Here is a 13,281-nt window from a genome sequence, read left to right on the forward strand (position 1 = left end):
AAAGTACAAATTCCTTAGGCTTCATAATCTTGCCTCTATTTTCCGTTTTAGCATCATTTCTTACTACTTCTGCCCTACTTTTTTGCTTAAGCCACAGCGAACAGCTTTCATTTTTCCTTTTTTCCTGTAGGTCATAGCACAGTCTGCTGCTTGTGCCTGAACACTCTTGCCCAGGTGCATCTGTCTTAATTCTACAGTCTCAGCTTACAACAACGTGCTTGAGGAAGTCTACATGTACCAGAGTTGCATGTGCCTCTTCTGTGTGTGCTCCTATACCGATCCCACTAGTTTCTTGATAAGCTGACTTGTAATTTTTTATTTACCAATATTGCTTTTGGTTTCCTTAAGGGCTGAGATGTGTTTTTTTTCTATAAGCATCTCCAGTATCTGACACACAAACGAGTAGGCAATAACTATTTTTTTGGATAAATAAATAGCTTGATTCTTACCTCTCTCTCCTGGTCTTTTCCAATTTGTCTTTCAAAATCATAATTTCTTTGTTGAGAGCAAGTTGCTGGCCTTCTGAATCATGCAGTTCTTTCTTTAGGTTTTTAATTTCATTTGCATGTATTCCTTCTCTTTTAGACAGTTCTTCTTCATAAAAGAAATTTTTCTTTTCCAAATCAGTCTTTAGTTTACTTATCTCTTGCTGATGTGCTATGCTGCATACTCCTGGTGAGTAACTAATTTGTTTTTGCTATAGAAGTAATAACAAATTATTAGTTCACCTATAATAATAATGAAATATAAAAAAATAACTCTTTTCTATAATATAAAGAAGACTGTTCATATAACTGAATAGTCTTTTTGTATATTATCTTACCCAAAACACTCTTTCTAAATTAAGGCTATTAAACCTTTCGCCTGCCACATGCTGCAAGTATTTTTCTCAGTGTATTTTCCCATATAGTTTGTACCTTTGTTGGTATTTTTAAAGTCTTCTTCACACCAAGATTATATACTTATTTGTATTTTCTGCTGGTACTTACACGACTTCTATATGGAATTACTGCTGGTGAATGGAGTGAGGGAAAATTTGACTGCCTCCTTTATGTGATGAGGAACTGAAGAAAGGCTTTAAGCACATTTGTATTTTTAGGAGAGTAAATCAGCAGAGGGGATGGTAGGACTGGAATGTACAAAAAGAAAACAGAGGGGGCTTTTGCAAGAGTCCAGAGAGAAAGGACAATGGTCTGACATCTTCATATTCATAGAAGAAAAAAATAATAGTAGATTTTTCTCTTTGCTTTTAGTTAGAGTATACGAAAAGGAGGAGAAATTTGGTTGACATCCACCTTTTTACAAATTAGTAATTTTAAAAAGAAAAAAATACCAAAATTAAAGGGCATGTGGCAGTCTGATATTGTTTATGAATTCCAAAAATAGTTACTGGATTATGTTTTTGAACTGGTCTATTCCTCTGGGCATATGAGATTAGACTGGATTCAGGGGTTTCACTTTTATTTGATTAAATAATGATTAGAGCTTTGGGTCATGTTAGGATGCTGTGTCCCTGCCCCCTTGGTGGGCAGGGACTCACAGAGAAAACCACACAACAGAGGAGTTAGTTGGAGTTTTAATGCTGGAGCCCCGAGAGGTAAACGCGGATAAATGAGGAAGGAGAGAGGGTTCTGTTAGACATGGCAGAGGCCTCAGGAAGAGAGATGAGCCATTCGCCTGATGGTTCACAGCTGGCCTTGCGGAGGGAGCAGCAGCCAAGCCAAGAGAGACACAGCTCTGGGAGAGACACGAGACTCATTCCAGCCTACAGCTGAGATGGAAGAAGCTGGGACCACAGAGTCTTAAGAGGAAAAGGAAGGCTGGATCCTGACAGACGTCGGCAGCCATCTTGCTCCAACACGTGGCCAAAGACTTGGTGAGGGAAGTACCTTATGCTTTATGGCCTGGTCACTGTAAGTTTTTACCTCAAATAAATACCCTTTATAAAAGCCAACAGATTTCTGGTATTTTGCATCAGTGCCCCTTTGGCTGACTAATACAGGGCATATGATGGAGTCATTAAAAAGTTGGTGAAAATAAAAAAGAGGTAAAAGTTTTCCTGTGTAAAGAATTTATATAAACTGATAGGAAACATATTAAGACTACAATATTAACATGCATATGATTTAAAGAAATAACTCACAAAAGCAAAAATCACAATGCGAAAATATAACTAATAAATAATTTAATAAACCAAGATATGCAAAAAAGCTACAACTCTTTTTTGGCCCATTATATTTACAAAGATTTGTGGAAGGTGTTGAGGACTTGACATGATCAGATGATTTCATTTCTAGTTCTCTGTTCTAAGGAAATGGCACAGAGAAAGAAATCAGTAATTATACTACTACAAAATTGAAAATATTTAATAGTATTCTTTTTTTTGGTCTTTATTTTTTTAATGTTACATTAAAAATATATGAGGTCCCCATATACCCCCCACCCCCCGATATTCTTGAACTATTAATATTTCTAGTCATTAAAGTTGTATTTGTGACATTTTTGTAATGAGTGAAAAATGTTTATATTACACTAAGAGAAAAACGCATGGTGAATTCTCACAGCACATGATCACAGCCACTGAAAGATGTTCTCAGTGGAGGGAAGATTAGTACAATCTTTTAGAAGGGCTGAAATATTTTCTAAAAAGTTATATGTGAATATCTTTTGACTAAGAAATCCCACATTTAGAAAACTATCCTAAGAAAATAATAGGATGATAAAAATTATAGTTAATACTTATTAAGCAGTTCTATTATTATCCCAAATTTATAAATGTCACAGAAATGAAGTGACTTTGACATATAGCGATTATATTTCTATTTATAGCAAAGGAGCCTTACTTGCAACCACTAATGTTTAGTCATCAGAAAAAAGTTAAGCTGTGAAAAATTTTACCTACTACTTCATTTATTAGTACATTTATTGAACAACCATTAAACATGTGGTCATGTGCCAGATTAATATACCTGTGTTTTTAATAAGCTAGTTCACAGTTTAGGTGGGGAGATAGATTTGTACTTTGAATAAATAATTATGACAGTGATGCTAGAGATGTTTATGGAATTACAAATCAGCACAGAAGGAGTACTTAGACTTTCTGAGGTGCCATTCAATCTAATTCTTGTATTTGTTAGATGAATAAAACACTAGACAAGGTATGATTATGCAAGGAGTGGGTGGAAGTGGGGACTAAAAGGGTAGACACCATTTTCCGACTATTATTTAATATTATGGAAACATTTTTTCCACTTTAATCACATTTGTCTCAATTTGACATACATTACATTGTTATTGTAGCTAATAGTTGTTGAGCATTTTATGATGTATCATCTTACTTATGTATCTATTCCTTACATAAAACTGATGAGGTAGGTATTACAGATGAGAAAATTAAAGCATAAAGTGGTAAAATGAAATGACTTATTCAATGTGACACAGCTAGTAACTTGGGAACAGAGTCTGACTCCAGAGAAAACCAACTTCTGGTGAGATGCTAGCCCATGCCCTGTCACGTTGCTTCTGCTAACAGAAGTATCCACAGAGCTATACCTGAGGCTCTCCAAAGTCCTGTACGAGACAGGGGGTCTGGATGTCTAACCAACAACCCAGAGTGGATTCCCAGTGCATCTTTTTCAGGCAGGCAGCCCTTCATAAACATTTTAATTCCCTTCTGAAAGGTTTCTTCTCTCCAGTAAGCATAGTTTTCCCTTTCCTCTCAGCAGTTTAGGTAGTCTCTACTAGCTTCCTACTGTTAAGAATGAGAGTAAGAATACTAGGTTTGACGGACAGTTATTTTTTACTCTGTACCAAAGCCAACATAAGCCAATGCTCCTCTCAGGCCTCCAGAGAAGAAAATGAATTACTTTTCATAAATCTGAAATCAAGATACCTTCAGTCCCTCCAGTTCATTTTCCAGTTGTTTAGAATAGTGCTCGCTCTGTTCACGCAGTTTCCTGTCTTTAGATGCTTCAACAGCTAGAGCTTCTGAACGAACTTCCAGCTTTAAAATAAAATGAAAAAAGCAGATTTCATGGTTATAATATTTTTCAAACAAAATGTTTCTCCCCATGGAAATTTACCTTGCAATAGGAAGAGATTTCAATTGGAAAAATTCATATTAAATAATGTTACCAAAGTAAAAAAATATTTTTTTGTCAAAAATTAAAGAATAAAATATATATTATTTCACTAGTCTGAAAGGCAGCTTTACTCACTGCCACGGGCACTACAAAATTTGCCTGACTACTAACCTCTTTTTTGGTTCTTTCTGTTCTGCGCAGTTCTTGCCTTAAGCTTTCAACTTTTTGCACCACTAGGTCCACCTCTTCTTCCTTATCTCGGACATGGCGAGCAAGTTTCTGTTTTTGGGTGTGCAATTCTGTTAGCCGCTCATTGATCTCCATGAATTCCTGCATGGCCAGTTTCCTCTGGCAGTGTGCGTCTTTCAGCTCTTTGGATTGGTTTTTTAATCGCTCACTAGCCTGGACTAGTTCCTAAGGTTTTGTAAAAAGAATATAAGTTACCAATTCTGCAAGCTAGAGACGAAATTTGGCCATCAAAGTAGCTATGATGATGTTTAGAGCCAAAATTATTCACCTCAGGACAAAAATGAAATGAAATGAACTACTTTAAAGCAACTATTTAGGGTATGGTACCCTGTCTATATTTTAATTCTTCTTCTAACATGCTCAGCGAGGAGCAGCTGATTTATTAAACTTGAAGTATCTTTGTTTCTACAAATAAAGATTATAGGATTATAAAAGGTGAGGGTCAAAATAAAGATTTTGTAAAGTTCAATGGGTATTTGGGAGTTTTTTCTGAATTAATATCAAATGAGTCAAGTGATACAAACAAAGGTTCCTGGTGGGGAGCAAGCCTTGGGCCAGTAGCAAGGAGAGGAAGCTGACCTTGAATGTCCCAGGAGAAACTGGCCAACCTGGAGAGGGTTAAAAGGGGGCTCAGGCTAATAGAACCACCTGCCTCCCAGCAAGTGAAAATCCAGGCTTTTCACACATTAAGAACAAATACAATCACACCCCCCCCAAAAAAAACCCACAAATAACCATTAGCAACTTCACAGAAACTGTAGCAAACAATAAAAGTAAACCCCAAAGGTATTTTGTATCAGAAATATCAGCTACAGACATAAAATTGCTACGGATAAAAAGTTTGAGGAAAAGGAAATCTCAAAAAAAAAAAAAAAAGGAAAAATGATAAAAGACTACTTAAAATGACCAGGCAGATTTGTAAAATAACTTTATAGACTTCTCAGAAACAAAAAATTGAAAAAATTAGACAAGATTCCAATATAGGAAGAAAAACACTTATGAAGCAAGAAAAATAAACCTAAATCCAGAAATTTTAAAAACTGAAACTGTATAATACCAAAGAGAAAGAAGAGATCTTAAAAGCAACCAGAGGGGAAAAGACAAATCACCTACCAAAACAACAATAGAAGATAATCAGAAATATTTTCAAAGAAATGAGAAAATAATTAAAATTGCAGACCCAGAAAAATTACTCTCCAAGTATAAGGCTAAAATAATGAGAGTGTCATTAAAGAAAATTTGTCAGAGCTCGCCACAATTCAAAATGCACTAAAGGAACCTCTAAAGTTTTATTTCAGGAAAAAGAAAAATCATCTTAGAAGGAAAGTCTGATATGCAAGGAGTATGGTAAGCTAAGAAATTGGTAAACATGAATGTGAATATGAACAAAACAGTGCCTATATAAGACTGTACGATAAAATTCTAATTTGTAGGGTAATGAAAAAGGATGTAACTGAAATATTGATTAATAGCAGTGTATACAATGAATGGAAACAGCTAATCAGAGTCCAAGTTCTTTAAATTGTTTGGGAGAAAAGTTTTAATGATTATGCATTCAGACTTCATTAAATATGCACAGTAAAGTTCAACAGTAATTATCAAAAAGATAGAAAGAGAAGAGGGTAAAATGGAAATAACAAACAAAAAAAGAAAAAGAGAGGCATAGAGAGACCATAACAAACATAAAACAGAAAGCAACATGATAGAAACATGTCTGTGCACAATAGTAATCAGTTATAAAAGGGCTATGTGCACCAGTTAAAGACAGAGTTCATTATACCTGGATTAAGAAAAAAAGTCTAGTCTTGATTATTCAAAGTATTAATTAAGGTTAAGGAATGTCACTTTACAATGATAGAAAGTTCAACTGAATAGGAGGAAATACCATTCTAAACTACCGTGCATGTCATAACATAGTTTCAAAATATTTTTAAAAGAAACAGGTAGAACATCAGAGAAAAACTGGTGAATACATTACTATAAGACATTTAATTTCTCAATCACTTATAGATAAACCAAGAAGATTAAAAAAACTCAATTAACAAACTTCATATGTAAATGACTGCAACCAATACTGGGAACACACATTTTTCTCAAGCATGTATTGAACATTTAGAAATGGAAAAGTTCAGGCCATGAAGCAAGTCTCAATAAATTTCAAAGAACAGATGTCATTCAAATCAATTTCTTTAATAACACTGCAACTAAATTAGAAACCAACCAACCAAAGATAAAACTCCACACACTGAAAATTTAAAAATTTACTTATTAATAAATCATTAGTCATAGAGAAAAATAAAGGATAATAAAATACTTAGAACTAAAAAAAAAACTTCAAAATATGAAAAACAATACTAATGCATGTTAACATTTAGGAATGATGTAAAAGTTATACACTTTTTAAAAGTTATACATTGTTGAAAAGTTAGAGTCTGAAATGTTTATAAAGAAATTAAAGTTGAAATAAAAAATTCACTTAAAAATTAGAAACAGAACATTCAATAAGACATCCTCCCTGACATGAGAAGATAATAGAGATGAGAATAAACTAATGAAAAAAACAACAACAGAATACTGACCATCAAACAAAGCCAAAGATATTTTTTGGAAATAATCATAAAATGGACAAATCTCTGGTAGCACAATCAAAAGTTCAAGCAAGAAGACACAAATAACATTAGGAAAGAAAAAGAGGCTATAACTGCAAATATAGGATAGATTAAAAATCATAAGAATTTAATGTCAATAAATTTTTAAATCTGTGAAAAGAACAAATGCCTATAAAAACACATCAAAATGGTTTTAAGAAGAAACAGAATACCTGAATAGTCCTATAACAAAGTAACTGAATACATTTCCCCATCTCCCCAGTGATGGAAAACCTTCACACTTAGATGGTTTTACAGATGAATTCTTCTAAATTTAAAGAAACAAAACAATCCACTATAAAAAATTGTTTAGAGAAGAGAAAAAAGGGAATGCTACCCAGTTCATTCTAATGAGGCCCATATATCCTTGATATAAAAAATAATCGATAAAGAACAAAATTATAGGCCAATCTCATTTATGAAAACAGGGGAAAAGCCTGAGCAAAATATTAGCAAGTCAGTTCCAATGACATATCAAGTGGATCAGCACGAACTCTGGATCTAGATTCCTTGTGTTAAAATTTCAGCTCCAGCACTTTCTTATCCCTGTGGCCTTGAGCAAGGGTACATAACTTCTCTGCCTAAGTTACACAATTGTAAAATGAGAATAATAATAATACCTAACTCAGAGAGCTCTTATGAGAATCAAATAAACAAATATATGTATAATGCTCTTAGAACAGATGCTACGTAACTATCATCTATACTATCAATATAATTACTTAGAAAATTAATACATGGACAATTAAGATTTAACCCATAGTGCAAAAGTAGATTAACATTAGAAAAAGTCTATAAATGTTAGTCACCATATTAACATAATTAAGAGAAAAATCATATGATCATATAACAGAATTCAGAAAAACACATTCAATGAATTCAAGCTCTATTCCTGATTAACACTATTAGCAAAATAGAAAATAAGGTAACTTCCTAAACCTGACAAAAAATATTTACCAAAAACTCATAGCAAACATTACTAGTGGTGAAATATGAGAGGCAGTCACTTTAAAATCAGGAATAAGACAGAGCTGTCTGCTATCACTACTTCTACTCAACACTGTATGGAGGTTTTAACCAATGCAGTAAGAGAAGGAAAGAAAGAAAAAGTATAAAGACCCCTCAAGGAAGAATGAAAACTGCCATAAGGTGTAAAAAACCTCAAAGAATTTCAAATACATCATAAAATTAGTTTAACAATGCTACAACAAGTTTTTTTAAAAAGCAGTAAAATTTTGAAGAATAGGGAGAGAAAAAGGTATAAGACATATAAACTCAGGGGAAAAATGGCAGAAGGAAGTCCTGCATTATCAGTAGTTATTTTAAATATAAATGGATTAAACTTTCCAGGCAAAAGACAGAGATTGGCAGAAGACAAGAAAGCATGAACCAACAACTATAGGCTATCTATAAGAGACTCATCTTATATTGAAATACATAAATAGGATGAAAGTGAAAGGATGGAAAAAATATACCATGCTAAGCACTAACCAAAAGAAAGCTGGGGTAGCTATACTAGTATCAGATAAAATAGACTTTAAATCAAAAAGAGTTATGGGGAACAAAGATGGTCACCATGTACTAATAGAAGGCACAATTCAATAAGAAGACAAAACAATTATAAATATACATGCATCTAAAATAGAGATTCAAAATATATAAAGCAAAGAATGATTTGAAAGGAGAATTTGACAGTTATACATTATAACAGTAGGAAACTCTAATACACAGTGAAGAGTTCTACATTTTAACAGTAGGAGACTTTAATATACAACTTTCAATAATGAACAGAACATCTAGACAAAAGATCAATTACAAAATATAAACCTGAATGATACTCTAAACCAGGGGTTCTTAAACTTTATTGTTCCATGGACCTCTTTGCCAGTCAGATGAAAACCATGGACCCCATCTTAGAATGTAGCAGCGACAGTTTTATGACACACATTGGCAAGTCTTTAAGTTAAATTTTAGGATTATTCAAAATTATGTTTTACAACTTTCCCATAATTTCAATACCTGATAACCTAACACAGTTCAACATCATTCCAAGGGTCATTTTCATCAAACATTTAGGAATTCGAGTTTTCCCATGGCATCATAAAACCATCTCCACTATCCTTACCAACCTTTTTGCAGGCAGTTATCCGCTGCATGCAGCACACACTACATCAAAATAAAAACCATACTAAGTCCACACTATATTATGTACTATTTAATAAATATATCATATTGCACCAACACGTTCCCACAAGAATATTTTTTTTGAATGTTTAATTCAAGCTCACGGAAATCTTTCCAAGGACTCCTGGACCCCTGGCTAAGAACCCCTGCTCTAAACCAACTAGGACTAACAAGTATATATAAAATGCTTTACCCAACAAGAACAGAATACAGATTTTTCTCAAGTGCACATGGGTCATTCTCCAGGACAGCCTGTATCTTAGTCACAAACAAGTCTCAATAAATTTGAAAAATATTGAAATGAAACCCTGTATTTTCTTCAGCCACAATGGAATGAAGCTAGAAATCAATAAGAGAATTGGAAAATTCATTTGATATATGGAAATTTAAAAACATACTCTTAAAAAACCAATGGGTGAAAGAAGAAATCACAAGGGAAATTAGAAGATATCTTAATGAAATGAAAACGAAAATACAACATACCAAAACTTTTGGGATACAGAATGGCAGTGCTGAGAAGCAAATTTATAGCTCTAAATACTTAAGTTAAAAAAGGAAGAAAGATCTCAAATCAGATCTAACCTTAAAACTGGAAGATCTAGAAAAAGAAAAGCAAACTAATCCCAAAGCAAGCAGAAAGAAGGAAATAACAAAGATTAGAGTAGAGATAATTGAAATTGGGAATTAAACAAAAAAATACAGAGAATCAACAAAATCCAAAGCTGGTTCTTTCAAAATATTAATAAAATTGAACAACCTTTAGGTAGAATGACAAGGGAAAAAAGAGGGGACACAAAGGACTAAAATCAGAAATGAAAAGGGGGATATTACAATGGACCCCACAGAAATAAAAAGGATTATAAGAAGATACTATGAACAACTGTTCAGTAAATTAGATAAACCTAGATGAAATGGGTAAATTCCTAGAAACACACAAAATACCTACACCGATTCAAGAAGACATAGAAGATCTCAGCAGACAAATAAGTAAAAAGACTGAATCAGTTATTAAAAACTTGCCAACAAAGAAATGCCATGTTTAGATAGCTTCAACGGTGAATTTTACCAAACTATCTAAGAAGAAATAACACCAAACCTGCTCAAACTCTTCTAAAAAGTGAAGCAGATGGAACACTCCCTAAATTATTTTATGAAGCAACATCACCCAAATACCAAAGCCTGATGAAAGTACCACAAGAAAATTACAGACCAATGTATCTTTAGAATATAAATGCAAGCACGCACGCCCAGGTGCGCACGCAACACGGTTGCATCTGGCGCCTCTCGCAGCCTTGCAGCTCCTGCCCGGCCTCAGAGTTGTGCTTCTGGAGCAAAGGTCAGGGGCAAGATGATGCCACCGGTGCTCATCATGCTCGGCTGCTACTCTGCCCTGTTCCTCTACGTGACCTACGGAGCCAAGTGCTACAGTTATCTAAAACCTCAGGCAGAAGAAGAAAGGAGAAAAGCAGCTGAGGAGAAAAAGAAGCAGGATGAGCTGAAAGAGATTGCAAGAATTGGCAGAAGCCCAAGATGACAGCATATTAAAATGAAAGATTGATGTAAGCTTCTTTTATTCCTGGAGCAGTAATGGGTGAATAAAGCCTTCTGTGATGTACAAAAAAAAAAAAAAAAAAGAATGTAAATACAACAATCCTCAACAAAATACTAGCAAACTGGGGAAGCAGATGTGGCTCAAGTGATAGAGCTTCTGCCTACCATATGGGAGGACCTGGGGTCACCTGGTGAAAAAGAAGAAGAGAAAGCATGCCTGCACAAGTGCCCACATGGTGAGCCAGTGCCCCATGCAAGTGAGTCAAGCAGCAAGATGACGACATATCAAAAGAGAGACAAGAGGACAGTCAAGGTGAAGTGTAGCAGAAACCAAGAACTGAGGTGGTGTAATTGTCAAGGAAACTCTCTCTCCATCAGAGGTCTACAGGATGGAATCCTGGTGAATCCTAGAGGAGAAAAAATGAGAAGAGAAGACAACACAGACAGCAAAAACAGCAGGGCAGGTGGAGGGGAAGAGGGGAAACAAACAAATAAATAAATCTTAAAAAAAACACACACACACGCAAAAAACTAGGAACCTGAATCCAGTAGCACATCAAAATAATTTTACACCAAGATCAAGTGGAATTTATCCAGGTATGCAAAGGCGGTTCAACATAAGAAAATCAACTGATGCAATACAGAATGAAGGGGGTAAAACCCACATGATCACCTCAATGCAAAAAAGGCATTTAACAAAACCCAGCAGCACTTACTGAAAAAACCACTTAGAAAACTGGGAATAATGTCTTCAATACGATAAAGGGCATACATGTAAATCCACAGTTAACACCATACTTAATGGTGAAAGCCTGAAAACCACATCAGAAAATGGGAGGATTGCATCCAGCATTCATGTGGAATCTGAGCCTCCTCTTGACATAGAGTTGCAATGGACACAACCAATCCAATGTCCACATAGAAGAGGTGGCATTGGATTGGGAAAAGTGGACATGGTGGACGATGGGTATGGGGAAAGGCAAGAAGAGATGAGAGGTGGAGGTGTCTTTGGGACATGGAGCTGCCCTGGATGGTGCTTCAGAGGTAATCACCGGACATTGTAAATCCTCACAGGGCCCACTGGATGGAATGGAGGAGAGTATGGGCCATGATGTGAACCATTGTCTATGAGGTGCAGAGGTGCCCAAAGATGTACTAACCAAATCCAATGGATGTGTCATGATGATGGGAACGAGTGTTGTTGGGGGGGGAGAGGGGGGGTGGGGGGGGTGGGGTTGAATGGGACCTCACATATATATTTTTAATGTAATATTATTACAAAGTCAATTAAAAAAAAAAAAAACCACATCAGAAACCAGACGAGGATGCCCACTGTCACCGCCATTACTCAGCACGCTACTGGAAGTTCTACCCAGAGCAATTATGTAAGAGGAAGAAGTAAAACTTTCCCCTTTCTCAGATAACATGATTCTATAAACAGCAAATCCTAAAAAGCCCACAACAAAGCTACTAGAGCTCAAGTGGCAGGATGTACAATCAATACTCAAAAATCAGTTGCATTTCTGCATACTAGCAATGAACAACCTCTTCAAGAAAGATTACCAAAAAAGAAATTCCATTTACAATAGCAACTAAAAGAATCAAAATCTAGGAGTAAATCTAAGTAAGGAGATAAAGGACTTGTACACAGAAAACTACAAAACATTGCTAAACAACATTTAGGATTGGGAAGCTGACGTGGCTCAACTGATAGAGCGTCCGTCTACCATATGGAGGGTCCAGGGTTTGATCCCCAGGGCCTCCTGACCCATGTGGAAAGCTGGCCTATGCACAGTGCTGTTGCTGCATGCAAGGAGTGCCACGCTACACAGGGGCATCTCTGCATAGGGGTCCCGCACATACAAGGAGTGTGCCCCTCAAGGAGAGCTGCTGCGCATGAAAAAAAGCATAGCCTGCCCAGGAGTGGCTCAGTACACACGAAGAGCTGACGTAGCAAAAAAGAGACACAGTTTCCCAGTGCCTCAGGATGATGCAAGCGGACAGAGAAGAACACACTGCAAATGGACACAGGAGACAACGGGGGGGGGGGGGGGGGGGGGAATAAATAAAATAAATCTTTAAAAAAAAATCTAGGAAGAACTGAATAAATGGAAGGACATTCTATGTTCATAGATTGGAAGACTCAATATTGTTAAGATGTCAATTCTACCTAAAGTGATTTAGAGATTCAATGCAATCCCACTCAAATCTGAACAGCCTTCATTGCAGAAATGGAAAAGACAATCATCATATTTATTTGGAAGGGTAAGGGGCCCCAAATAACCAAAGCCATCTTGAAAATGAAGAATGAAGTTGGAGGACTCATATTTCCCAATCTTAAAATTTATTATGAAGCCACAGTAATCAATACAAAATGGTAGCGACACAAGGACAGATACATAGACCACTGGAATTGAATTGAGAGCTTAGAAATAAACCTTGACATTTCTGGCTTACTGATTTTTGACAAGGGAGCAAAGACCATTTGATATGGAAGGAATAGCCTCTTCAACACATGGTGCTGGGGAAACTGGATATCAATATGCAAAATATGAAAAAGGACCCCT

General features: G+C 35.6%; 1 protein-coding gene across 12 annotated transcripts in view; it reads right to left on the minus strand.

Annotated features, from left to right (window-relative positions):
* Nucleotides 1-13,281, minus strand: part of CDC42BPA (CDC42 binding protein kinase alpha) — a 382,935-nt gene that overhangs the window by 122,468 nt on the left and 247,186 nt on the right. For 9 of the 12 annotated variants that reach the window (XR_011645344.1, XR_011645345.1, XM_058309378.2 and 6 more), the window contains 3 exons: nt 4,254-4,496; nt 3,893-4,003; nt 450-697 (listed from right to left, as the gene is read on the minus strand). Coding sequence is in view for 10 of the 12 variants with exons in the window: in XM_058309378.2 (XP_058165361.1) it covers nt 450-697; nt 3,893-4,003; nt 4,254-4,496 (602 nt within the window). In the remaining 2 variants the exon portion in view is untranslated. The remainder of the gene's footprint in view (nt 1-449; nt 698-3,892; nt 4,004-4,253; nt 4,497-13,281) is intronic. The other 3 variants (XM_071207321.1, XM_058309385.2, XM_071207322.1) reach the window with 1 other exon arrangement.

This window comes from Dasypus novemcinctus, chromosome 13, assembly GCF_030445035.2.
Source record: "Dasypus novemcinctus isolate mDasNov1 chromosome 13, mDasNov1.1.hap2, whole genome shotgun sequence".
In the NCBI taxonomy this organism is placed as follows: Eukaryota; Metazoa; Chordata; class Mammalia; order Cingulata; family Dasypodidae; genus Dasypus; species Dasypus novemcinctus.